Source organism: Electrona antarctica, assembly GCF_951216825.1.
Source record: "Electrona antarctica genome assembly, chromosome: 14".
In the NCBI taxonomy this organism is placed as follows: Eukaryota; Metazoa; Chordata; class Actinopteri; order Myctophiformes; family Myctophidae; genus Electrona; species Electrona antarctica.
The window spans coordinates 27,299,946-27,327,706 of NC_136795.1; the positions used below are offsets into that span (position 1 = coordinate 27,299,946).

The following is a 27,761-nucleotide window of genomic DNA, read 5'->3' on the forward strand; positions in this document are numbered from 1 at the left end:
TCCAGGATTTCTTCAGAATATACATTATACATGACACTGATTTACTAGGATATAACACTGTATGGCACATTAGGAGTCCACCAGTACATTGGTTCTCACCCTCATAAGTTCATAACTCTAATATACATAATGGTTCCATTTGTACACTCAGAGTTACAGACCTCTAATGGTCCATTCGGACGACCTTCAAACAATCCTCAACCCACTTTGAGCTTTGAGAACCACATGAGCACTGTCTAGTAGTATTATACATTTAGAGCTAGCTCTGTTTCTGGTCCTATTTGTATGTCCATGGCAAAAAGGTCCACCACAAGCCGGCATGGCGATGAACCCTACATCCAACACCAACACACAACACAAACATATAACACTAAACTCCTTTCTAAGCGTTTGCAACAGGTCCCCATCAATCAAGATAATTCTAAGTATGACCGTAATTGCACTTGTATTCCTAACATCAGCCTGATCAATAGTGTAAAATGTTAGGTTAATGTTATTCTTCAAAATAGGTTAATTAAATTCCTGCATTTACAATTTTATACAGTAGTTAACACACTTGACAATCTTACTGTGTACAGTAGATGCAAACCAGCGAATGTACCTACATTAGGCCAAAAACATTTTAAAGTACATGGTGAATAATATTCTACCCCATAAGTGACTGGTAGTAATGTATGTCTTTGCCTAAAAACAACCTGTGGATTATTCCTATAGTTTGCATTTGTCAATACATTTTCATTTAATCAGGGTCTTGTTTGTAGACCTGTCCAACATGTTTTTGATGACATCTAGTGGTTATCAGCAGCAGAACAGTATCCACATATGCACTGGGTAACAGTGACTTGATATTGTAAGTTTAGAAGATTGACAAAGGATCATGACTAGGGTTGTCCCGATCCAATCAAGTGATCGGAAATCAGGGCAGATCACGTCATTTTCAAATTATCGGAATAGGATCGGGAGCAACAAACGTGATCGGGACATCCCTAGTATCAATATTATATCCATATATCATGATATTAGACTGGATATTGTCTGTGATTTGGGATATTGAACTATTTTGATATGGCAGTGTTCTATGAAAATATAAATATCGCATCGGGAAAAATCTGTATTGTCATTTAGCAGATACTCAAAATCAAATGATAGGAATCGGATCAGGAACAAAAAAACGTGATCGGGACATCCATAATCTAAAAAACATACTGGTGGTGTGGCATCTTTTCAAAGCATACTGTAGTTCATCTAATTTCCGAGCATATCATTGGATTCCATTAAACTGAAAATCAACTTGAAGGAACAACAAATATCATTGCACGGTTATTTTCTGCCAAAGTTCATTTATTCTCGCATTTTAAAGTGCGGTTCAATTTGAAAAGCCTAGAAACTATTCCCTGGAAAAGAGATTGGTCTCCCCAACTAATTTCAAATGTCCATGTCAAATTCTTATCTACACAATGATGTTTAGAATAATTGATGCAGAACCATTTCAATGACTAACATTTCTAAACATTAAACAAACAAAACAATGTAACCGTTAACAGGGAAATTGACAATTTATTTACAACAGTCAAAGATGTGAACAGACTGACATGTAGGGACGGCAGTATGTTCCTTTAAGTCAACACACTTAACATTTTTTTCAATAAACTTAGATTTCTAGTTTGCATATCCAGGACTCGAAATTTAACAGATTTTATTACTTGGTAGCAGTGGCGCAATGTAAATATAGTAGTGATAATTTGATGACAACACATTACACCTGTAGGCAATGGTAGAATAAAGGACGCACTTGTGCAAACGAAGCATAGAATAACAGCCTGCCTCTGTAGAAACATTGTAAGAGAATGATGGGAGAATGAATGTCAAGCTGTCTGATGAAGATCACACAAAGCATTGGAATGTCTGTGCAGCAGCATTCTGTGACATGTGCCAATGAGCAAACCATCTCCACGCTACAGTACATGCCCCTCAGTAGGGTCGGTCGGTGTTCCAGGGGTAGAGTTGCTGGATGACGCAATGTCGCCAGTTCGAACCCAGGCTCCCCCAGAGTTAGTGTCGAAGTGTCCTTGAGCAAGACACTGAACACCTAATTGCTTCTGATGTGCTGGTTGGTGCCTTGCATTGGTTGACTTGCATGGTTTCCGCCACCATCAGTGTGTGAATGGGTGAATTGATGCACAATGTAAAGCACCTTGGATAAAGGCGCTATATAAATGCACCATTTACATGCACCATTGCACCTCCTTTCCTACATACTAGAGCCTACGGGACTACCTTTTACGCAGAGCCTCGGTTTCGATGGGCGCTGATGGGACGCTTGTTTTACAGCGCCGGCTACTAGTAGCGTACTAGTATTTTATATGGGTGCATGCTTTCCGACATACCATTGGTCCGAACGACAACGTACCTCAAACCCTAACCTAACCATAACCGCAAGCACGGAGCAGTGCATCACCAACCTTAATCCTGTCGTTTTAACGGACACCTCACCAACCATAATCCGGTCATTTTAACAGACCCTTCACAAACCTTAATCCGGTCACCTGTAAAACAAGCGCCCCCTCAGTGACCATCGACTACCAGGCTCTGCGTAAAAGGTCATCCCTAGAGCCTATTGTCAGCTGAACTCAGTTCACACGGCACATACTGAGGGAACTAGCAAATATACAGCAAAAGATGTATATGCATAGGTGACAAAACGGTTGCAATTTCGAGCCCGGATTTTTACCACTAGACCAAGTTCTAGATGAAACAACCGTAAATGAACCATGTAAGAATACATGAAGGAAAATTAATGGGTTTACTTTAATCACATAAATAATTCCCTTGAAAAACACCTGAGGTTATTTACCCTATCAGCCACAGAAAGACACAGCTCTATCTTCTCGTGTACTCATTGTTTATTTTCTCCACAGGTAATAGTACGAGTGTCCCTATAGGCAGATGTTCATAACGAGCCTCATGGCGAGTTAGATACACACAGACAAAATGACCAACGACTTACTTGGCAACCCAGGGCCAGCATTTCTGTAGCTCACAGGCTACAAACAGTATGAGACAAATAGACGAGTTGACACATGGACAAGCAGACAGCGGGCGGTCACTGTGCTCAGGCTAGCAGCCTGCAAAGTTCAGTCCGAGTTCTGTACCGCCGCACCTCTGATAAAGCAAGTGGGGAAACGTCAAAAGGCATTTGCTTCATCCCCCCCAGGTGCCTTTCTTCTTCAATGTATAAAAAAAGGACAAACTGAAATAAGGAATAAAGTGGAGAGACAGGCGGATGTGCAGATCTACTCCAGCACCACGGTGCCACCTGCCGCCTCCAGGGCTGCTTTCAGTTTCTCTGCCTCCTCTTTGTTCACATTGGCCCGGATCTCCTGCGGAAGGGCCTCCACCAGCTTCTTAGCCTGAGTGAGGAGAGACAGAACACAGAAAAATAGTGAGATCTACAACCTCAACACGTTGCACAGCTCAAAATAAAGCGTAACTTGTCCACTCTAATTTTTTTTTAAAATGTGATTTTACCATCTTCCATTCTGGAGATATGCACCTTTATGTAACACTTGCTTTTGTAGTAACGTACTCTTCTTGAACAGAAAGCCTAATTAGAAGCGGTTTTATGTCAGACGCTGTGTATCGTTCCAACTCAGATAGCCATGTTCGCCTGCTGTTTTTCCCTCCGAGGTGGAACGACTGTTGTGAGGCGGTTAGTATTACTGCCAAGCCTTTCCAATTCTCGTAACACAGCACATGTGCAATGTTCTATCTGACCGGCGTTGATCATCATGATAAAGAAATAACCGCTCGCCGAGGGACGATACAATCCGTGAGTTTTTTTTGTTTGAATATGAAGAAAAAAAGAGACAGAAATCTGACGGACAGACACTGCAGTCACACTCTGGTCAGATTACACACACAACCACTCCGTTGAAACAGAGGAGAGAGCCCTCCCCTCCCTGAAAAAAAGAGAGAAACAAGAAGAGGTGCACCCAGGGTCGGCTTGGTATGAAGTCATTCTTTTGCCCGGAGTTGCCTGAGAGTCTCCGAGCAGCCGTTACGTGACAATACGGGGGGTGCCTCCAATCCTGTTTTCAGGAAGGGAGGGGGAGAGGCACTTTTTTTCTTGGGATCACGTGATCGGAGTGTTGTGCTATCATCCAATGCTAGTTGGTAAAGTGCCCGGGTGTGTAGAAAGACGATTGAAAGTAATCAATAAAAACATGCGGTAAACGTAGAAATCCCTTTCTCGCATCGGACTGTTGGGATTTGAACCACGTAGAAATCCTTCTCCCGCACGCGGTGTTAAAGGTGAATTGGATATTTGTTATGTTGACTTGTATGTATTATGTTTTTAACTGTGCAAGCAACCTCAGTGACCTCGTATGTGATTGTGTAAAATGACGTGCAGCAGCAGCAGTACTAGAAATAACAACCTGCACAGAACACACACATGCAGAACTATACGTTTAAAGTTCAATTCCGCCCTCTGAGACTCTTGCATCAATAACTCATTAGTATCAATCCATGATGTTTAAAGGGGGTGTAAGTGATGTATTTTACGAATGAGTGTTGAATAGCTCTGTATTACGATAATAAGTGCTATAGTGTTTGTTCAGTAACAGGTCTCCCAAACTCTCCAGCTCTTTAGCAAATGGAAAGTACATTTTCAGGTCGGCCAGGGATACAGACTTTATCCAATCAGGAGGGAAAACTCATACAGGATAAACTGGTGAAATTGCAAGTTATGATAAAAAAGTAGACAAAATTGGAACACTAAAATTAAAGGTGCTAAATTATATTTATGGAGGTCTGTCTCCTGTGATCTTATATTAAAGCTGGTATGGGTAGATGGAGGTCGAACATCACAAACGTAACGTTATCTGGGGCACACATGTCACAACAGTGAGATCGTGACATCCGTGATGTAGTGCTTATGTCAGGAACGTAACATGATTGCAATCAGAGCTTCAACCTTACAAAACCTTATCACCTACCCCCTTTAATGTATTCCAGCAGTCATTTTGTGATTAAGCACTGCAATTAACTTTTTTTGGTGTAAGCATTTCCCCTCAATTACAATTACACCCTCTACATCCATTCAGTTAATTCGGTATTCGGTAAGCGCCTCCTCCAGAGCCACTTCCGGGTCCTTCAGAGCGGTGTTTGAACCGATCTGAGACTAGAACAACCACTAAAGTCTCATTTTACCGCTTTCCTTGCAACAACAAAGCTACTGTTCTCCCAAATCTGGCTGTGACAGGCTGTCTGCCCCACACTGAATACTACTATGCCATTTTATTGCATTGTGTCAACTAAATCCTCCATTAGAGATCTATTAATGCAGTACTGCACACATTCTAATATGCCCCCGAAATATTGTACTGAGCAAATGTACTGTTACCACCTTCAAAGATAATGATAATTATAGTCTATATTGTCTCCACATCATATATTTTGTCATGGACACTTGTACAGAACAAAGATTCACGGGTTTAGATATTGTATTTACAATGATAAGCGGACAGGAGCTGGTGCCACTTGGACCCGGACGTAACGTAGGACTAAACAATTACGTCAGATTTATCTACCGAATGGTTTCAAACTTTTCCCAGAATGCAGTACAACAACCTGTTCAACTATGTTGATTGATTGATGAACAGAGGTACTGTACAGTTAAAACACTTGGGCAAAAAGGATAACACCATTGTGGTCCCATGTATTGAAGAAACATTTGTGATAGACTAATATATAGCCTGGGAGAGTTAATACATTAAAAACAAACTATTCCTAATAAACTGAAATAAAAACACCTACCTGCACTAGATTCAAGCCTTGGATGCAGTTCTTCACTTCTTTTATAAGTTTGACTTTATCAACTGCTTTCAGTTCTGTCAATTTTACAGTAAAAACAGTCTTCTCTTTCTTGACTGGGACGTCGTCCTCTTCTGGGGCCTGGGAACACACAGGATAAAATGCAGTGGGATTATACATTTTATTTGGATTCCCCATTTGCTTCTGCTTGCTTAAATGAACACCTTGTGAAATACTGACCACTTGGCATGAGAGTAATTATTTAGCCATGAAATGTAAATCCAGTCTGATTTATACTTTGTCATGCAAGCGGACTGTGTTGCTCCGCTCGCCAAATATAGCTGATCTTTAAACTCAGATTATTGATGGCTATCAAGCTCAGGTTATTTCCAGCAAGCACCACAGTCACAGTTCAATGGAGTACAAATTAAGTATAATGGATGATACCCAGAACGCTCGCCCCATTTTGTTCTGCAGACAACTCACCTCTGGCGTTACTTATTCTTGTATTGATTTGACTGAGGTTAGGAATAAGTCTAGGCCGCCGTTAGGCATAGTTTAACGAGGTTACATTTAGGAATAAGGTTAGGTTTAGGCATAGTTTTACTGAGGTTAAGTTTAGGAATAAGGTTACATTTCACACATAGTCAACTGAGGGTTATGTTCAGGAATACCTGTGACCGAGGTCACAGGATTTGACCTGGGGGGAACATTCTGGTATTCTAATGAATGGGTTAAAGAATATAATTAAGTACTCCATGGTGCGATGATCATTTAACTCACCTGAGCCGCTGGTGCTGCTGCAGTCATAGCTCCCATCGGCATCATTCCAACATCTTGAATATTGAGGGTTTTCTGTGACAAAACGTATGTCAGAGCGGTGTTTATAATATCATCCATGGTGCCAATAATTATCACCGTACTTAACATGGTTTCAGGTTCAGTCCGGATATTTCACATACCTTGAGGAGCTCATTGAGGTCTGACACCTCTAATAAAGTGAGGTTGGCTATGTCATTGACCAGCTGTTGAATTTTGGCCGGGTATTGTTTGGGAGCTCCATCTAGTGGAGGGGTGGCGAGGGCAGCATCACAATAAACTGCTGGACTGGTCTTCAGTAACCTAAAAGCACACAGTGCTGGTGTCTGCCTCTGAAGGTCTTGCCTGTGGAATGAATGTATGACCCAAATGATTACATGATGATGCACGAATATGTCATCTAAGGATCTCCTCTTTTTTTGGCTTGCATCCAGCATTTACGTCCATAGAACAAAACACATTTTGAATAACGTTTGTACCAGTGTGGTCAAGAAGTAAAGAACTGATTGATTTGATTTATTCAAGTGTAAATTAAGATCAGTTTGCAAAACAGGTACATCAGTACAGAACTACAGATGTATACAAATTACAAAAGTATGCCAATTGCTATAAAGCCCCCAAAACCCAGAGCTTATTTCCATTGAGGTCGTGTCTGTGTATTCAATTAATCGAGACATTAACTTTTCAGTTCATGCAAAACTGAAGCCTTTGGTGAAGTCAGCTATAACGGTTATGCATTTAAAATCACACAACACTATAACACTACTAAGTCAAATGAGCATGACCTTGGCTGCACATCTAGATACAGGGATCGGACATGGAGAGGGAGGGAGGGATAATTTACAGTCATTTAAATCAAGTAAAAATACAAGTGCAGTTCCAACATAACTTGGCTCAGGGAACTAGTCTTAAAATAATACTTTACAGTTAGAAAAGCATCACTAATGGTTGACAGTTGAGTTAGCCACCGGACAGGCTAACTGTCAAACTGCCGGGGATTTCTTCAGTGCAGATGGTCTGCTCTGCTCGGGCACTTCAAGTTCTCTACCTATGTAAACTCAGACTATAGTGTTTATTCTACAGTGAAATGAGCTGGCGGTCTTCTGTCCTTGAACAACACAGATGTCTGAGTAGCAATGACTGGGGTCTTTTCATAGCAACAAGACCCCATACAACCCCATGCTTCTCCAGCACTGACACTGACACCTGTTTATCTTAACGTTACATACCGGTGTAGATTAGCTGAGATCCGCAGCGCGGTCCGTATACAGCGTCTCGTGCAATACATCCTAATTTATTTAGTAAAAATCCCCCAAAACCACTCTGATCGGCGCTGTTCTACGTTCAGATCCTTCTCTTCAATCTCTTCTCTCCTCAGTCAAAAGCACATGGCGTCCTCCGCTCTATTCCTGACCTACCCACAATGCAGTGCATGACGCAAACCAATCTGGCTGCGGCTCACAACTTTATTAACAGCCTAGGACATGGACAACAGTGTTAGGGCACTGGGCAACATAGATGCCATGGGGCAATGGGCATGTAATTACGGTGGTCCATACTATACTGTTATATACATTTTATAAGGTATTAAAGGTCTAGGTCAGTGCTTCTCAACCTGTGGGTCGGTCCCCACATGATTTTTTTTCCTTTCATTTTTTGTCCAATAATATAAAAACAGGCAAAAATAGAACTACAAGCTCACAATGCCATTATGCCTCAAGTTGCGAGGCGTTGTGAGCTTGTTGATCTGCTTTTTTTATAACAATATTTATCTGTGGAACCGACGAGTCAGACTATTAATGCCTCAATTCCTACAATTCCAAGTGTTTGGCAGGGTGCAGGGGGGGGGGGGGGCGTCGGCGGTCCCCAGTTCAGATATGTTCATTTTGGGGGTCACGGTCTGAAAAGTTTGAGAGCCACAGGTCTTCTATAATCTAGGTAACCATTTGTGCCATAATTATAAATATATGGGCACAGGTCTCCACCAGGAGGATAGGACTGTGTGAGATGTTTGGCAAAATGTTTAGGATTAATATAAACATGTTTTTGAAGCATTTTGTTCCAAAAATGTGTTTTGCAAAAATCAACCTGTTGGTGGCGCTATAACAGGCCAATGTGAAAAGGGTGGGATATATTCCTCAGCCTAGTAAGAAAATGTGTGAAAGATTTCACGTAAATTGCATGCTGCGTTCATGATTTGAGGCTTTTGTTCAAAACGGGGCAATCTTGCAAACTGTGAAAGCCAATTATAGCCAATTAGGATGGAATATGAAATATATCGGACAGATCCGACTTGAGCACATGACCATAGAGATACTGTGTAACGATTTGTGAGATTTTTGGACAGAATCTGGAGGAGTAATATAAAAAAACGACACACACACACACACACGGACGGACGGAGTGCAAAACATACTCTCTCCACCAGGCCGAATACTCTCTCCCCATGCCTTCGGCCTGGTGGAGACAATAACCAACCAAAAATATACTTGGTATATTAATGTATGTATTTTGTGCATGCGTGTTTTCCAGGGGGATGTGTGTGTGAAGAACTTTAGGGGTGAAGGGGCACATCATGGAGAATCAATCCTCTTAAGCATGGGTAATCTCTGGACCCATCTGCTCATGCCTCAGCCTCCACCAAGAAGTCATTTCCTCGACTTGTGGTGGTACAGCAGAGTAAGTTTTTGTCTCTCTGAGAGAGAAACAGAACACTCAATGTTTCTAATTGTTTTGCCTTTATGCTATGTAGACAGATGCCAGGTTTTGTAGAGCTGGCATCCTAGTTTGTATAGTTTCAATGTACATTATTATTTTAGCATTTTATTTTATATAGGCCTACTGTTTAGATGATTTCTTCTTGGTTTACATATGATCCTAGATTACCATTTCTATGCATTTTATGTATTACCTCGTGTTTTCCTTGCTCTGGGTTAAGAGTGTCTGCTAAATTCCTTGATTAAAAAATGTAAATTGTTTTTATGTGGTAACACAAGACATGACTATAAGTATCTTATAGTTGCATTCTTCTCCCTCATCCAGACAGCATGCTGTTGTCTCCTCTAGCGGAGAGGAACTGGGAGGATGTCTGTTCGGTGCTGGAGGAGGTCCTGGAGAACCAGTCTCACAGAGAGCTGTTTGCCTTAGAGCTGGGTTCTGGAACGGGCCAGCACGTCACACGCTTTGCACAGAAGATTCCCTTTGATGTCAAGTGGCAGCCGTCAGATATCAAAGACGAATGTCATGAGAGGTGCGTACTACTGTGTGTGTGTGTGTGTGTGTGTGTGTGTGTGTGTGTGTGTGTGTGTGTACAGTGTACACTGTAAATCTGCTCTGAGCAAAACCATTAAGACCTCATGAGGTCTATTCTACAATGTCTTCTAAATCCTAAAATGTTTCTGAAAAACCTATGTTGCTATATCAATGGTGCACAAACTTTTACATGTGAAAGACCCCCCAATTACCACGGACCCCCATCTCAAAAATATTGTTGACCCCAGAAGCACATACTATACACACAAACACACACACACACACACACACACACACACACACACACACACACACACACACACACACACACACACGCAGTACTGACCACCCCATGGCATTTCACAGATACGGTCCCGATATTTAATATTAAAGCAGTAAAGCACCATTCATTGATAGAATATAGATAACTGCTACTTTCACTCCTGTTCTGTAATATTTTACCACAAAATAACATACATTTCATGTTTTTGAGAACTTACTGTGTAAATCTTTTTTTTGTCGCTATTCACTGTAATCCTCAGACAAATTTCTTTTTTCTATGTGGAAAGCCGCACGTGGCGTGTTTACAAAGGATACCTTTTATAATGTATTATTATTTTAAAGATGACCAACGTCATCTTCTTCGGGGTTCTTCTACCCTGAAGGCATTTTGTTGAAACGTTGGTCATCTTTAAAATAAAAAGTTTGCATCGTGACTACGAGCTGTGTGACCTCTCATTCCTTTTTTCAAGTTTATCTCCCGTGGTCAGCACCTCCCCACTATTGGTGTGCGCTCCTAACTTTGTTTTTTATCATGTATTAATATGAAAATTCACATTGCTTGTTTTTAACAGCATCAAGGCGTATATTGCAGCAACCAAAGCAAAGACTGTGATGCAGCCTGTTCACCTGGACGCAAGTGAATCATGGGAGAAATGGGCAGGCATTGCCCGTAACTCCTGTGACATTATTATAGCCATCAATTTGCTGCAGTATAGCTCCTTCAAAACAGCCGAGGTATGTACAGTCATTTTAAAAAACACAGCTACATCGCTTGATTAATTAATCCTCAAACTGAATGTGGACCCGTAAAACCGCATCAATGGATTGGATATGTCAAAGTCCACGTCCTGTAAATAATTAGCCTGTGTTGTTTAATCTCATTCCCTATAGGGTGTATTCAGTGGAGCTGGTCAGATCCTCAGACAAAATGGCCTTTTGATGCTATATGGGGCATGTATCTAATAATTTCATGTGTACTGATGAGCCATACAAATCGATGCACAGTGCATATCCTCCATTAACTTTCCAATACACTTCCCAGGCATATGCTATTAATGGCATCATTACACCAAGCTCTAATGAAGATCTGGATGCAGAGCTACAAAATATGTGAGTGTGGCATATGCAGAATAAGACATGATCACTTGGTTTTTGCTGTGTGATGTATAATGTACATTTCACCCCTACAGGAATGCAGAGTGGGGCCTCCCTGATATCGATGTGCTGAGACAACTGGCCTATGGGAATGGGATGCGTATGGAGAGGATGGTGAGTAGCCGAACAGTTTGCATATTTGCTCCTAACATAGTTGACACAATATGCCTCATTTAACTTGCAACGTTCTTCCAGATCGAGATGGAAGAATACAACAAATGCCTCATCTTCAGGAAATTCTAACATGAGAAGGCAATTGGGAAGAATGGAAAATGTATGTGACGACCTCATACTGAAGTACTGCACTAATCAAGCAAACTGAACTGGTGTATTGTCTTGCCAAGGACTGCACATGGCAATAATAGTGGTACAAATGGACCCAAAAGGGTCCATCAAGATTTTACAATATGTACACAAATCAACTGTTACTGACCTTTGAGTGAGATGTAAAATATCTTTCCCTGCCTGTACCAATAACTTTCATATTTCTGCCTTTTCATTTATAACACTAGGCTAATGTCGTGTTAGTTCAAAGTCAATTTTCAACCTGTGGTATACGAAAACATTGTATTGATGAGAATTTAAAAAAAGTAACTAAACCAATATATATGCACCATTTACACATTAGAGAACAAACTGGATGAAACATGTGGACAATAAGAACAAGATATTTATTAAATATAATCTTAAAATTACTTTGAAGTCAGACAGATCAGTATAATGGAAGAAAGAACTTCACATAGATGGCATTTAAGGGTTACAGAAGTCACTGACTGGGTGTATGTTACATTACACATGCAACACATCATGTCCATCCCACCACACATGGTTTTCATATTGTTTAAGAGACCCCCAATGCACTTGAGAAAGCAGCCCCTCCGGCTGTGTTTACACTGCAGACCTCGTCCATAAACACAAGCAACAGCAGTGTTAACCAATGACAAGTGGACAGGACACCTGCAGTTTAATTTGCAATTAATTAATTGGCAATGGAAATGAACCTACACTAACAATCAGATCGAAAACATTAGCCATTGATAAAGGGATGCAGGGTCCACGGTGCCATAAGAGTTGCAGGAAGGGGAGTGGATCATGACTTTAGTACTATCTACATTGTTGCTAGTTGCCTCGTTGATCATAGTTAGTGACGATTAAAGTACCAACTGTCCGCCTTTACTCGCAGAATCTATTGCCTCGTTGATCATAGTTAGTGACGATTAAAGTACCAACTGTCCGCCTTTGTAACAAGTTAACAACCCTTCCAATATGTAATCTCCACCCTCTGTTCCGTTACAGGTCTAAAATAAAACATGTGACAAACAATATATCACGCAGGCAACTACAAATAAGTGGCAGAAATGGGTGCTCTTGCCGTGTGTGTAGGGGGAATCGAACGACTTTGGATTGTCCATTTGTGAAGCCGATGGAGGTGTAGGTTAATTCCGTTCTAGCTGTGGCGTTTGACTGTGCCGTCTGTCCTCGAACATCTCTCTTCAGTGCATGACATGTATCCACTGGTCTCAAACTGCACACACAGATGTCACGCCATTGACTATATTCACACAGCAGCCATTGCTTTTACGGGTGGGGAAGAAATTAACCCAGAGTGGCGTTATTTCGTTAACTTAATAGAAAACTGGCAGGTGAATTGCCACTAAAAGTCACAACGCTCACTCCCATTTCAGAAAAGAATGACAATTTAACACATGCACATTTTCTTTAGAAAAATATGAGACAGGATGGTTATGTCTTGTCTTTTTTCTTCTTGAATTTTTAACATTCTTTTTTTTTTTAAACTTTATATACCACTTGACAATTTTTTGAGCTTCTGCAATTTGTTTAATACGGAAATACTACATACATATTGGAGGGACCAAGATGGAAATAATTTAAGAGCGTCTGGTCTGCTCCCCCACACCCCTACCTCCCCACCATCTAAAGCCACATTCCTGTCCTGTGGTGGGGTGTGTGTGTGTGGGGGAGACCGGGCCAGAAGAACAGTTCTGTAACATCATTACAATATTTTCACATTGCCACAACATCACAGCGAGTTGAAACCATGTGTGTGTATGTGTGTGTGTGTTTCCAGAGGGGAGGGAAGATGGGGGGGGGGGGGGACAAGAGAAAGATAAGGACAGCTAGCAGGTGTAGTGTGAGTGTGCACCCTGCAGGTCGAGGCTAGAGTACTTGAGCAACGGAGGTCAGTCAAAGGAGATGAGCTGTGCCTCTGCACTGCCGGGGATGGCCTGGGGAGGGTGTTGTTGCTGTTGGTGTTGGTGTTGCTGCGGCTGCTGCTGTTGCTGTGGCTGCTGCGGTGGGCCACCAGGGGGAGCCATCTGACACAGAAATGCACAGGTTAAGAATCAACTGATTCAAGGTCATTCATTACTCATGCAAGTACACAATAGTAAAATCTTTGGTTTAGCTTCCTCAAAATAACAAGAGAAATAAAGAATAACTAAAGTAGTATGATAAAGAAACGACAAAAGTGTACAGTAATCAGCAGACTTTGACACATACGTAGAGGGGGGCAGACAGAAAGGCAACGTAGAGGATAAAGTCAGACGTACATTTGTCAGCTCAGTAAAATTGAGAGAGAATGTGACATCAAGTTCCAGTTCACAACACAGCCGTCACAATGGTGTGAGACCACTGGTATTGCATACCATCGGCCATGCAGGGACAATGTTGTTTGTTCACCATTGGTGAAGCGCTTGCTCAACAATTGCATCTACATGAACCATAGCATTAAATGTGAATGCACAATAGCTTTGAGTGGTTCAGGAGTGAATTATATTGTTTTGAAAACAGACAGTCCCTAGTCCTATAATGCGGTCATTGAGGGTATAAACACAGTGCATGGTGCTGACTTTCTCTCAGAGGCTCTTCCTATGATTACTACAAGTAAGACCATTCCAAAATAACCTCCAAAAGTGTTTCCCATTTTAACCCATTAAAACCGGAAAAGCATCTACTGTGTCTACTGGAAGCCCCCATAGGTCCCATGTTAGACACAGAAATGTTGGTTGCTGAAAGTTGCACGTTGAGCAATTTGCATAATATGTGACCATACCACATATTATGTATGACCATACCACAAACAAGGCTTTTTCCGTGTTTGGCAGTGAATGTGTTTAACAACCTATACAAGGCAAAATTAATGTGTTTTCATGATTCTGAATCCATTCTAAGCATTAGTTTTGCGCAAAAAACACTCCTGGAGCTAACAAACGGCCAAAGCCATCATGAGGTCAGCACATTTGGGCAAATGGCCACTGTTTTTATACAGTACATTCTCAGGTCTTAATAGTTAAACGGCGTTACTCTCTGCTTGCAGAAGACCACAGGCAAGGAAGTAGAAGGAAGGGTGAACAGGAGACTCACCTGCTGGTACATGGGCTGCTGGCCTGGCATGTAGGGCTGCTGCGGGGGCATGTTGGGGTCCTGTCCTGGCATCATGTTCTGCATGCCGTACGGCTGGTAGCTCATGTAGCCCATGCCATTGACAGGGGCTGCTTGGGACATGGGAGGCATACTCTGGGCTTGGGAAACCGCATTCTAAAGGACGGAACACAGGCAACAGGAATCAATCAGCAGCAGCAGTCCGTTTATCAGACGCCAAGAGGTGAGAGGAGTGTGACAGTGGGCCGCATGGCTAGCGGGTGGTCATCCTACCTGATAGCCTTGTGTCGGGGTGGGCTGGTAGTTGGAGTAGGCAGGACTGGTGGTGGGTGGAGGGGCCTGGCCCGGAGGAGCAGGCTGCCCATTGGTGCCCGCAGTCTGGTACATGTAGGCCATGTTGGGATCTGCAGGAGGAGATCCCCCATATTAAGCATCTCAAATGCATGGTGCTTTGTTTTACTCCATGTAACAGTCGTATTATCAATGGGCGCTATGCACACACGTCATTTTGGAAAGAACTTGGGCCCCTTCCCTACTTCCTTCACAGGTGGTATCGATGATACTAATAGAGCACCGAAGTCTGCCGTCAATATCGGTAGAGGGCGCGAATCCACGGGCTCATGTACTTTTTACTTGCATTGTAATCCCCATAGGGGGATTTTAAATCGCTGTTGAAAAATAAACATGTCATCCCGGCCGTTTCACTCATATGGATATGAAGAATCAACTGACAGAGAAAACACTATTGTTACTGCTACTGAATTAGATATATTTTCGCTATAAACAGACTATCATATATGAGTGTCGCAAATGATACAGCGACACCTCCCTAACAATAACGAGGAGACAGCTTGTTTATTTTTGGACCACAACGCTTATATGAAACAATTTTAAGATGACCCCATAGAGAAATTACTACCGTGAACCAGGCAGAACCAGGGGATGAGAGAGTGACGTCAGGACGTCGGCGCTCTATGAAGGCTCTGTTCCATTCTGGTCCAACAGAGTCAGGGTTGGCTCACTGGAAACACTGCTACACCAGGCTGAATACCAACCCTAACCCAAAATCTCAGCCACTCGCTCACTCACTCACACTTGATCACTCCAGCATGGTGATTTATTGCGGTTGGCTTAATAGCAGAGTTTAACCTAGTGATATTTAGGCCACGTATTTAAAGACCTCCGTGCAAGTTATGTGAAGTCCACAAGATGGTCGCATATTTCGGCAGGTCACCAATTTCACCGTAACACCACCATGCTGGAGTGACCAAGTATAAGTGAGCGAGTGGCCAAGATTTGGGGTATTGGAATATGGCTTAAGTGTCCTTGAGTGGGTTCCGTATGGGTTTGTAACTGAGAGTTATGGGGGTCCTTAAAATTAAAAGGTTTGAGAACCATTGTAATGGAACAGAGCCTTATCATCGGTAACACCTGTGGCTGTGAAGGAAGAACGGAAGCGGCCCGGAAGTATGAAGAGTTATTCTGTGTGCAAATAGAGCATTGCAGTCCTGCTCCCAACGAAGGCACCGGAACAGAATTTCAAACACGGCTCCTGACAAATCAAGACAACAAACAAAAAATATTGGGCCGAACAAATAAGAAGAAAAATAAATCAGACCCGTCTGAAGTGAGTGGTGCTGATGCCCTCATCCCTGGCCTGTGTGTGTGTGTGTGTGTGTGTGTGTGTGTGTGTGTGTCTGTTAGGCTGTGCAACAGTGACACTTGGTGATGAACAAACGCTATAACGCTATTTTCGTGCTCGGACAGACCCAGCCAGGGACAGACCCAGGGACCCACATAGCCGTCTATAGGAGTGGTTGCACCACTCAAAAAAGGGCAGGGTACAACACTTTTTTTTTTAGAGTTGTGAACAGAGTGTGAACAGATTGTTGTCCCGTGGTTGAGCTCCTGACCTGTAGGTGGCATGGCCTGGTACTGTGGGGGTGCATTCTCCTGACCTGTAGGTGGCATGGCCTGGTACTGTGGGGGTGCATTCTCCTGACCTGTAGGTGGCATGGCCTGGTACTGTGGGGGTGCATTCTCCTGACCTGTAGGTGGCATGGCCTGGTACTGCGGGGGTGCATTCTGCCCAGGCTGGTTCATGTAGACGTTGTGCATGGGGGAGCCCTCCACAGAGCCAGCAGGACTGAAGGTGCCAGGGTAGCTCGGTGGGGCACCGGGCTGGTACACCACCCCGCCCGCCACATTGGGCGGTAAAGACTGCATCTGGGCCGTGGAACAAATTGACAGCCAATGAATAATCCAGCACTGAGGACAGGACTGTTTTGTCATTCTGTGCAAGATCTCTAAAGTTACTCAAGCTCCAATAAAGTCAAAATCTCAAGGCTACACTTGTATTTATATCATGCAAAATAGTCTCTATAATGGATGTCATCACTCTGTGAACGTTTATTTTATATACCAATTATTTTATATACCAATATAACAAATAAGTTTAACCATCAATGCCCAATTTCATACTTTCACAAATAGCGAAAATAGCCCATCTCTGTGCTGTGAGTGCATGAGACAATTAAAAAGAAATAATTTCAAATATGAGGGTGTAGAATTTGCCTCTGCATTGGGAAATGAGTGCGCAAGTACTGATATAGCAAATTAAAAGATCATGCCTAAACTGTAGTGTATACTTTGATTCCAGAGGTACTATAGATGATTTTTTACATGAGTGCACGTCATGAAGCAAAACCTTATAATAATGATACTTAATGCGGCTACCTGGGCGTAGGGCAGAGAGAAGGCGGGCATCTGTGCTCTCATCTGGATGGTGTGTTTCTGCGCTTCCAGGCGCATCTGCCTCTCCTTCTCCTGTTCCTGCAGACGCTGAATAGCCAGCTGTCTTTGCATCTCCAGGTACTCCTGAAACTCAAAACATTCTCCTTGTCAAGGCACTCAGACGACACACATATACAGGTAGGTGCGGTGCAGAGATTGAGGTTGTGTGGAGTCTTCATTGTCGCTTGCCTGCTTCTTTTGCCTCATGATCTCCAGCTTCTGTGCCAGCTGGATCTGTCTCTGTCGCTCGGCCTCCTCTGCAGCGCGGCGAAGCTTTTCTCGGTGTTCGTCCCGAAGGGCGTTGAGGGCGGCCCGCGCGTCACGCACCTGAGCCAGCTTGTCCTGCAAGCCCTCGTAATACACTGCAGCACCCATGATGATGACACACAGGGGTGTAATAGGTTATACATTTTTTTTCAACTAATTTAAGGCCTAAATACATTGTTGTACAATGAATAGCGATCCACGCTATTGACATGCCCAAAATAGGGATACCAGGCTAAAAGTGCTTAACATTTACCCTGTTGAGCCGTGTCCACAAGGCCTTTTTTCCAGTGCAGCGTATGTTTTGAGTATTTTCAATGGGAGCGCCGTATATTCACGCCATGCCGGAAACACCAGCAGCGCTGAGTGTCTATTCTGCCTCTGTCTTTCAACATTTGGAAGCGTTTTCGGTGCATGCCTTGCTTTTTCAGCTGGGGAAAAATGCTTTGGTGGACACAGAACTCTAATGTAAGTATGTAACCCAAGCCTCTAGAAAAGTGAAGACCAGCTAAATGTCCTCACTTTCAGCAATTTGTCGGACAGGGGCAATGTTGTTTGTTCACCATTGGTGAAGCTCTTGCTCAATAATTGCATCTACATGAACCATAGCATTAAATGTGAATGCACAATCGCTTTGAGTGGTTCAGGAGTGAATTTGTCGTCCCACGGTCTAGCACACTCACGTCTCTTCTCGTCCAGCTGATTGAGGATGTCCAGCAGCTGTGGGTGCATGTTGTTGATGGACTGGAAGAGTGACAGCACAGCGCTGTCGTTGGTGATGCTGCGTCCGCGCATGTGGTTGCTCTTCATGCGGTTCAGGAAGGTGGTGACGGAGTTCTGCAGGGCCTTCAGGAACTGCTCGTGGTTCTCCTCTGACTCCCCATTCTGGTACTGCTGCTGGAATGGGTCGAGATTCAGGGAGGGAGCGTCATTTGCAGCATTCGATTGAGCTTGGTTTGGTGTAAACCATTAAGACCTGAGATCTACAAATGTACAAACTCGTTTTCTTTCTTTTTTAGAATTATTTTGGGCTTATTGCTAAAACAGTAGGTTGACAGGAAATGGGATGAGAGAGATGGGGAGTGACACGCAGCAAAGATCGGGAATCGAACCTGTGACGTCGAGATTGGGATTCGAACCCGCAACGTGCTGTCAGGCTACATTGAGCCTAGGTGCCCAGAACACTAGGCCAGGGGTCCAGCCCAGTTTTCTGAAAAACCTATCTTGCTATTGGAGTGGTTCTCACACATTTTCATGTCAAGGACACAAATAATTATATGTATTTCAGGGACCACCAGAAGCAAGGACTGTTTGATTTTGAAAATATATATATATTATTATTTTATTCTTCCAAAAATAGCAGATCTACAAGCTAATACTGTATATCTGCTATTTTTTAACAGCCAACCAATGTGCTATAGCTATAATCTAATACAACACAGATGCTTAACCTTTCCCGGTCTTAATGGGTCAAATAAAACACCTAAAATCTAGACAGGTTTGCCATACTTTGCATAAAAGATTCAAAATACCTCTACTATGTTGGCGGGCTGAACGGGGACGTGAGCGGGGACGTGAGCGGGGACGTGAGTGGGGACGTGAGAGGGGACGTGAGTGGCAACGTGAGTCTCCACTGGCTGTGGCTGGCTGACTGGCGCCGGTGGTGGTGGCGGTGGTGGTGGGGGCAGGGGCTCGGCTATGGGCACAGGAGCAGGGGCAGAGGGGGTGGGACTCTTGCGAGCCTCTTCTTGTTTCTTCTCCCAGTACGTTCTGTTCAGGTAGCGAGCCAGCTGGAATGTGATCACAAGCTTACATCAATATCAGTGGGTTTTATTAGAATATGTGGCTTGTAGTTAATGAATGAACTGAAGCACCCGTACCTCTGGGTCCACGTCTTCAGCTGACGGAGCAGAGGAGTTCTGGAGAGAACATGACAGTATTAAAGACAAGACACAGTCTCTATCCAACTGTGTTAACACGTAAGAGGCTAATTAATTCATACTTTGGCAGTGTCAACGCAAAGAAAATACAGAATTGATCTTAGGCAATCTTACGATAGGAGAGGAATAGAGGGTGCTGACTGGCGGGGCTGAGGAAGTTACTGGGGTCGGCTCGGCTTTAGGATACACCGAGTAGGAGTTCTTCTGCCTCTGAAAAAACAAATGCAGCCACGTGTCAGCTTCCTGATGTACACTTGACTTGCACAGTAACATGGTTGTTGTGGTTGTAGCAGTGTTGATTTCGTCGACTGAAACTATGACAAAACATTCGTCGACTACCTTTTTCCATCTACGAAAACTAAATAAAAATGAAATAAATACTAATGAAGACGAAAACTAAGACTAAATATATTGACAATTTCATCAACAAATTAAAAGCCGATATACACCAGCTTGTAGATCGGCTATTTAAAGCATGCAACCAAGTATAAATAACGCCATCAAGGGCAGCCAAAATACATAAAACGTATTTAGTTTTATGAATTTTCATTCAAAAGACTATGACAAAAACTAAATAGAAAAATGTCTGTCAAAATCAACACTGGGTGGTAGTTTATGCGAGTAACCCACCATCCTCTCCTTCTCCTCAGCCTCGCTCTGGGACAGAGCGATGGCCAGCTGGAGCTCCTCCTCCTCCTGCAGCGCCGCCTCGTCTCTCTTCGGGGGCATCTGTTGAAACACGGGGGAAGAAGGTGAGACCCGAGAGTAACAGCGAGTGGGAAAGCTTTCAAGGGACTAGCAGAGGGACAAAACATTACCATGCATGGGGTTTGCCAGGGACGGGTGAATTATGGATACAGTAGAAATACACATAAAAAAAACACACCAATCCAAATTGCACAGTATAATACCAAAAGGCTTTTTTGGTACATCTCAAGAAGATTCTGACAACATGAGGAACAAATCACAATTGTCTAACATCAAATGGAAGTTATTTAACACACCGAGCTGCATCCAAGCAAGCCTCAACCCTCAAGATCTCCATTTGAGCCACAGAATATTATAATTTTCTTTTTGACGAGGCATAATTTTGAACTTTGACGCCTCATAAAAGCTGGGCAGTAAGTTGCTACAGCTCCACTTACTGTTTCTGAGACCTCTACCTGAGACTGCTGAGAGAGCGGGCTAGTCAGGTACTCCGGGGGCAGCTCGGCAGGGCTCGAGGGCGGGGCTTTGCCCTCTGCTTTCCTAAGCGGGGGAGAGAGGGAGGGGTGGCTGGTGAGGAAAGGGGATCAGGGGGGACAAACAACCTTGTGAATCAGCTGAGGGTCAAACGCTGTTTGAAATATCAACAACCCAAAACAGCAATGCCTCTATATAATGTACTTCACTATACAATGAAAAGCTAAAATAGCCCATCTACAACGCATGGCGACGAACCACCACGATTGTGTCGCAAGCTTGTAGATAAGATATTTTAGCCATTTAAAAAAAACAAAATAAGGAGACATAAGGTGTTGTAAGCTTTAACGAAACAATACATGCAATCATTAGATATTATAGAGAAAGTACTAATAAATGCCTCAAGGTATCATGAAAATTAGAGTACAGAATGAAATCAAAGCAACCTTAGGTTCTACAATTCCAAATATATTGCTTGAACTACTGAAGAAATTAATATTTCCTTTCAGGGAACAGCTGCATTCAACATGTTGTATGCAACAAACTTTACACTCATAGAATGGAATTCTAGTTATTTCCACAAGTTCCACCCTTGGTTCTTCTAGCCACTCACTTGTTCAAAAGCTCATAGCAGGGCTCACACACACGCACTTCTTTCTCGATGCCAAACTTTGGAATGGTGGAGTATTTAGAGGAGCACTTCCCACAGAAGATCTGACCACAAGCACGGCAGTGGTGCTGGCAAAGTGAGGGACAGGAAACTAGGTCAAAAGCACGTCGTCAACATGCGCCAACGTTAAACAATGACTCCATACAAGACTGCTACTCATAAAGGAAACCATAAACAGTCCCCCTGGTGGCCTGGTTCCAGGTCGGCATACCTTTCTTGTCATAACACCAAACTGAACTCTGCACCGGTGGCACTCTTCAGCATCAACCCAGTCTGGGGCCTAGAGAGGACACAGAGCACAGTACACACGTTTGTGAAATGTCACCCGATTAATGCAGTTAAACCACAGGTGGGAAATATGAGAAAATAACTCACCCTCTCAGCTGCAAACATGGCATCGCTCTCCTTAAACTCAGGAAACACGTGGCCTGTGTAAAAAGGAAAAACATTTGGTTTTGTACAGTATATTTGTATGGTTTTGTAATAGTGTATGCCATTATTACATGTATTTCAATGTGGTTTAGAGGTATAACAGTGTACAATGATATACATGGGTATACGTTTTTTAATGTATGCTTTTAGTGAAATGTATTATACATTTCGGTAAAGGCTGTGAATTAAAAACGGTTGGTCACAAAAACAAATCGCTACACTATTATAGCAACATTTGTTTTTATGACCCAACTTTGTTACTGTTGCTAGTATTGGAATATTCAAGTCTCTTGAATTTATTGAATTTATGGAGTGAACTGAAATCTGTCTGGTGCTCAGGTTATCTCTGTGGTGGTCTTGTATCTCTGTTTTTATATGGAGTGTGAAGTGAGGGGCCCTCTTATCTTTGCTCAGTCAGACACATATGACGTGAATTCTCCATTCATTGTCAATGAGAATTTAATGTTTGTGTAAGACGAAAATAGCCGATTTGCTCGTCCACATATGACGTAAATTCTCCATTCATTGTCAATGGTAATTTAATGTTTGTGTAAGACAAAAGTCTACACTTATAGCTGCATACAGGAGGGGCTAGTGCCCCTCAAAAATCTAAAATAATTGCATCAATATGATATCACTTTAAGAACACCTTCAGAGGTTCAGGGTGGTCTAGCTTAGCGGTGCTTAACACTAGAACATTTTTTACCGTTTTGGAGGGCCCACTTTTGCCCTCTCAAATTAAATTAACATTCAGGATTTTGTAGTGTGGAGGTAAAGAATTCCACCTACCCTCCACCTTCATGATCTGGTAAGTGTCTTGGACCACTTTGTACTTGGGCTCGTTGCGGAAGGCGTGTGCCCACGCCTGGATAAGGTAAAGGATCTTATTCTTGACGTTGGGTTCAGTCTGTTTCTGCGAGAAAATGATCACAGCTCAATTTTTTGAATACCAAAAGCTTCTTATTTCTGGTTAACTATGCAAGTATTACAATATAATACAAGCTAAAGATACAATATACCTCCTCTTTGTTTAAATCTCTAACAACTAACAAGCATATCACATTTCAGAGTGAGGTTTTAGAATTGTTGTCTTGCTCTACTCTTTCCCACAGGGAAGTCCCTTGCTTTGGTATGACTCAAAACAACATGTGACCAGACGATGACATCACCAGGAAGTAAAACCAGCTGTGTGAGTCTGTGTCACATGATGAAGTCAGCATCCAATCAAATATTGCTAACTCAGCCAGCTCTGAGTGCAGGAGTAAGTAGTTATGGAGCCAAGTGCCTTAGTTAGCTATAATATAAATTCACAATAATCACCAAGACACAAACACAGTGATAAATAAATAACATATAATGGTGACCGGTATATGCAAAAGATACAAATAATTCCCAAAAATCTTGTCCACCAGTCGACTTTGAGGCTTAATCAGGAGTTGTAGTAGCCATGGGGTAATCCAAGCGGTGGACATTGCCATTGTCTTCATGTCTTTATGTATGTAATATTGTTTTGTTTTTTGTGCTACAGTATGTCAAATGTGTGTTCTGCATACATGGCTGCTGGGTCGCAAGACAAACTTCAGTGTGAACTGACAATAAAGTACTATATCATAATAATCATATATCATAGTTTGGGGGCAGTGGGGGGGATTGGATTGTTTTCAGCAGGCTGATGACAGTATGGTCCAAATGTTTTGACAAACGTGCTTCACATTCTACAACTATTGCAAGTTAACAGTGAAAGTAGACTGGTAGTAGACAGGTTTAAACAAATGTAAAAGCTAATGCAAATGTGTGGGTGGGTCTATGTAAGAACTGGACAGTGGTAGATTTGTTACAGGTAAACATTGGGTTGAGTGATGTGAATAGGTTGAGGGGATTAGGTCCAAAGTATAATGAGGGAACCTATTAACGGGACAAAGGTCACCTTGAGTAGATCCTTTAGTTCCTCCATGGTCAGTTTGCTGGCCACCTCATCATGGATGGTCTGACCACAGTTCTTCACCACAGACTCCAGGACCTAGCGGAATACAACATTAACACATAATTAAAACCGGGAAAGCATTATCTTAAGCTCTATATATAGCAACACACGTTTATTTCCCCGTAATTTAACACCCTACTTGATACAGCATCACACAAAAGCATAAAAAAGCATCAAAAGTGGCAGATCTACAAGGTCTAAACGAGGCACAAAGCGATCCGTTTTGACCCTATAGATCTGCTACTTTTGCTATTTTTTTATTTGAATCCTGAAAAGTTTGAAAAGTTGAAAAAGAGGTTTCCACCCGACAGATGATTTGTCGAATCAGCCTCAGTTCTTGGTTAAAAGATGAACAAACGACCACAAGATCCTAAATGCAGCCTCAGTGATAAGGCTGTTAGTCTAACAAGGCTCTTTTCAGAATAGAAATAAAATTATAGAACTATAAACTGATAATGAATAACAATCAGATATATCCAGTTACTAAAAGTGTCAGACAGCTGTCTTTTCCAAAGGCTGTGCAAAATGAATCACTTCAAAATACACTATGTACCCCACCTACCTCAAGGGCATAGAGGGCAACATGTGGATTTTTGTCATTCAGTTTCTTCTTGATGGCGCCGATTGCATATTTAGCTCTGTAGTAAAAAAAAAAGCACTGTTAGTTTTTAAGAGACGGGTGATGAGGCATTATTCAACATTATTAATATTTGTCTTAAAAACTCAAAAGACAAAAAGTCCTTATGCACATATACGGCGACAGGTGTGTCAGATAAATGAACTGGAAGAGTAGGAAAAAACTGGAATCCTGCACACTGTCTTCACTTACAGAATTGTATTTAAGCAGCAACGTTTCGGTCGGTCAGACCTTCATCGGTTAAGCCTTCATCTATAGCCGATGGAGGTCTGACCGACCAAAACGTTGCTGCTTAACCGTGTCAGCTGCATAATGTCTAGGGAAGTGAAACAATAACATTATCACTCACTGTGTGTCTCCTTGTCGAATTAAATCACAGATCTGCAGGATGGACTCCCAGTCTGTCTCCAGCAGAAGTTGACTGGTGGCTTTATCTGAAGCAGCATGGCAAAAACACCAAGGGGTCAACTAAAGTCTGCCAAAGATCAAATAAATACTATACCTGGCATGACAAAAACCCTCCATCTTGTGATGTTATAATAGTTGTGTACTTCGTGTGTGAACATCTTTTTTTGTTACAAGATTTCGGCAATGTATTACAGCTGTGGTTTTCAACCCTTTTCATATCATGGTCCATATGTGGAATATTTTGTTATCCAGCAATGATGTGGTACTATAGGAGAGATAATAGGCAAATATTGATCAAAATAACACATTTTCTTCATTCTCTAATTGTGTAGACTGTAAATTAAGTAATGTGGACATTTAACAATAATTTTACGCTCTCACGAGTTAAAGAACACCGAAAATATTCATGTTCTTTCACTTCTTTACAAAGAGATACATTGTGCGCCTGGCCTGTGTTCATTAGTAATACGAAATAGTATGTCATTAACTAGTTTGACAGCTAAACTACGAAGCCAAGCATTGTTTTAATGTTGACCAACAATGTTCTGGACAGTCAGTGACACATCTCTCTAAGCCACGTGAACACTAGCAATGCATTCTCTTATGCAATCGATTATCAAACAATCAAACAATATTCATAAAAGCAACTAAGGCCTCGTTGGGCGTTGGCATGGGTAATTACTAATTCATCAGGTTAATTAAACAGCAGTTACATAAAAAGCTTTTTTCATTAGCCATTTGTTACACAAACTAAAACTGACAAACACCAATTGAACCTGTGTTTGAAACCATTAATAAGCCCTTGTTTGTTAAATGTTCACAGCGCTGCTACATGGATGGCATCAGTCTCTATTAATGACTGTTATGGCATCTTCATCTGCTTGATATGAGCTGGTTCAACCATTAACCGTTTAGTTATATCACAGTAGTTGACACAATGAGCAACGTCTTGATCCATGACTAGCCTTGGATCAAGAATATCAATCATAGCTGCATTTGATCGATTGTGATATTTGCATATCACCGATTCATAGATGTATGCAAATATCAAAATCGATAGACTTGATCCGAGGCTTCGACAGTACAAAGATTGCAACGACTCGTTTTTATGTCATGTAACACAACAAGGGTGGAAACTACATCGACGATCGCTATCCAGACAATTACTTTAAATATAAATGTCGGCTACGAATAAGTTTGCAGATGAATTTTATCCAATTCGGGCCTCCAACCCTAAACAATAGCTGTGTTCGCTAGCCAGTAGCAGCTAGTATGTGGCCTGGCTGACAGTGGGAGCCCCAGCCCACTGAGCCCAGCGCCTTAGCTGCCCTGTCATAACAATACAGAGCTGAAACATCGCACTTTTTCCTCGTTCATCACCAAACTAAACAAGATACAAAGCATGTCCATAATTATATTTTACCCAGCAGTCGATCGAACGTGCCGCCGCCTTTCCCCATGATATGATCCAAGTCGCAGACAACCGCAGACGGTGGAGTGACTTTAGTCTTCAGCCAAGACTGTTGTTTTTTCACCGATAGATTAGCTTGATAGCTGTTAGCCTCCTAGCACAGCTGTAAAGTTATCCTACTTCCTGTTTCCGGCGTTGTTAGCCAATCAGTGTTTACTGAATGTGATGGGAATTTTGCTCCCTCTAGCGTTTGACGACTGTACTGATTACTTGACTAAAAAATCTCTCTTCTCTAAAAAAAAAAAAACAGTTCACGACTTCACGTACTACTTTATATTATATATATATATATATATATATATATATATATATATATATATATATATATATATATAATCTTGTATCAGTTGTATGTATTGTGAATGTATTGTGAATTTTGAGGTTTTAGGATATTTTTTAATCCCCATACCATCTTCCATCCATCCATCTTCATCCGCTTATCAGTAGTCGGGTCACGGGGGAAACAGCTCCATCAGAGAGCTCCAGACTTCCCTCTACAGAGCAACATTAGTAACTTAATTCTGTGGGATCGCAGAACATTTTGGAGTTATAATCTCTCCATCTCATCCTTGGTCTGCCCGGGGGTCTCCTTCCAGTGGGACGTGCATCGAGGACCTCCCTATAGAGCGTCGCAGTCCCGCCCCCTCGAGAGACCCGGAAAATAATTCTCCGTTCATTTTCCTCATAGACTTTTCAAAAAGTATTTATTTAAAGACGTTTACGCCGCGGACAAAGCCAACTCTCGTCGTGACAAATCATGACAATAAATACAATGTTTTGGGTCGAACAAATAATTAGAAAGAATTAAAAAACGGCAGGTTACAACACACTTTTTGTTGTTTTTCTTCTTTGTAATTATTTGTTTGGTCCAAAATATTGTGTTTGTTGTCATGATTTGTCACGACTCGAGTTGGTTTCGTACGACGCTTAAAAGGTCTTTAAATAAATACTTTTTGAAATGTCTATGGGGAAAATGCATTGGGAATTATTTCCTGGGCCTGGTGTCGTCATGAAAGGGGGCGGGACTGCGACGTTAAAATGGTAAATGGTGCATTTATATAGCGCCTTTATCCAAGGCGCTTTACATAGATTGTGCATTACATTCATCCATTCACACACACATTCATACACCGATTGCGGCGGAAGCCATGCAACCAGCACATCGGGAGCAATTTGGGGTTCAGTGTCTTGCCAGGACACTTCGACATGTAGCCAGGAGGAGCCGGGATTCGAACCGCCGACCCATGGATCATTGG

At 42.2% G+C, this 27,761-nt stretch overlaps 3 protein-coding genes across 8 annotated transcripts; 1 reads left to right on the forward strand and 2 right to left on the reverse strand.

Moving 5' to 3' along the window:
* Positions 1 to 1,531: 1,531 nt before the first annotated feature.
* On the reverse strand, positions 1,532 to 8,082 carry mrpl12 (mitochondrial ribosomal protein L12). 2 transcript variants are annotated; one of them, XR_013791474.1, is made up of 6 exons: positions 7,863 to 8,082; positions 6,777 to 6,978; positions 6,598 to 6,669; positions 5,818 to 5,955; positions 2,498 to 3,410; positions 1,532 to 2,462 (listed from the first exon to the last, which is right to left on the reverse strand). XR_013791474.1 is itself a non-coding variant. In XM_079519656.1 (5 exons), exons 1-5 carry the CDS (start codon positions 7,919 to 7,921, stop codon positions 3,294 to 3,296), a joined length of 588 nt encoding a protein of 195 aa, XP_079375782.1. In that variant the 5' UTR covers positions 7,922 to 8,082; the 3' UTR covers positions 1,532 to 3,293. The 2 variants fall into 2 exon arrangements, 1 of the variants encoding a protein (XP_079375782.1); XM_079519656.1 differs by having other exon boundaries at positions 1,532 to 3,410.
* Positions 8,083 to 9,248: 1,166 nt separating this feature from the next.
* Positions 9,249 to 11,565, forward strand: LOC306936883 (methyltransferase-like 26 B; the record flags this gene model as incomplete). Its single annotated transcript, XM_079520535.1, has 7 exons — positions 9,249 to 9,312; positions 9,676 to 9,883; positions 10,740 to 10,902; positions 11,059 to 11,118; positions 11,210 to 11,277; positions 11,358 to 11,436; positions 11,518 to 11,565. Exons 2-7 carry the CDS (start codon positions 9,681 to 9,683, stop codon positions 11,563 to 11,565), a joined length of 621 nt encoding a protein of 206 aa, XP_079376661.1. The 5' UTR covers positions 9,249 to 9,312; positions 9,676 to 9,680.
* A 409-nt stretch (positions 11,566 to 11,974) lies between these two features.
* Positions 11,975 to 26,637, reverse strand: hgs (hepatocyte growth factor-regulated tyrosine kinase substrate). Of its 5 annotated transcripts, XR_013791609.1 has the most exons (21): positions 26,458 to 26,637; positions 24,976 to 25,060; positions 24,552 to 24,627; positions 23,933 to 24,025; positions 22,795 to 22,918; positions 21,949 to 22,001; positions 21,785 to 21,853; positions 21,517 to 21,641; positions 20,867 to 20,996; positions 20,352 to 20,450; positions 19,836 to 19,931; positions 19,662 to 19,700; positions 19,314 to 19,571; positions 18,465 to 18,678; positions 17,707 to 17,879; positions 17,461 to 17,601; positions 16,773 to 16,950; positions 14,998 to 15,128; positions 14,707 to 14,880; positions 12,516 to 13,658; positions 11,975 to 12,449 (listed from the first exon to the last, which is right to left on the reverse strand). XR_013791609.1 is itself a non-coding variant. In XM_079521249.1 (20 exons), the coding sequence occupies exons 1-20, from the start codon at positions 26,492 to 26,494 to the stop codon at positions 13,524 to 13,526; spliced, it is 2,397 nt and encodes a 798-aa protein (XP_079377375.1). In that variant the 5' UTR covers positions 26,495 to 26,637; the 3' UTR covers positions 11,975 to 13,523. The 5 variants fall into 5 exon arrangements, 4 of the variants coding, with proteins under 4 accessions (XP_079377375.1, XP_079377373.1, XP_079377374.1 ...); XM_079521249.1 differs by having other exon boundaries at positions 11,975 to 13,658; positions 20,867 to 20,969; positions 22,795 to 22,912; XM_079521247.1 differs by having other exon boundaries at positions 11,975 to 13,658; positions 22,795 to 22,912.
* Between the last annotated feature and the right edge of the window lie 1,124 nt (positions 26,638 to 27,761).

Coding starts and splice junctions, on each gene's coding strand:
- mrpl12 (XM_079519656.1), bottom strand. CDS start 7,921: ATGTATTGCACGAGACGCTGTATACGGACCGCGCTGCGGATCTCAGCT. Junction 6,670..6,776: donor ACCTCAATGAGCTCCTCAAG/GTATGTGAAATA, acceptor GTTTTGTCACAG/AAAACCCTCAATATTCAAGA. Junction 3,411..5,817: donor AAGGCTTGAATCTAGTGCAG/GTAGGTGTTTTT, acceptor CTCCTCACTCAG/GCTAAGAAGCTGGTGGAGGC.
- hgs (XM_079521246.1), bottom strand. CDS start 26,494: ATGGGGAAAGGCGGCGGCACGTTCGATCGACTGCTGG. Junction 19,701..19,835: donor CCCTCTATTCCTCTCCTATC/GTAAGATTGCCT, acceptor TGTTCTCTCCAG/AACTCCTCTGCTCCGTCAGC. Junction 13,659..14,706: donor AGCAGCCCATGTACCAGCAG/GTGAGTCTCCTG, acceptor TTTCTGTGTCAG/ATGGCTCCCCCTGGTGGCCC.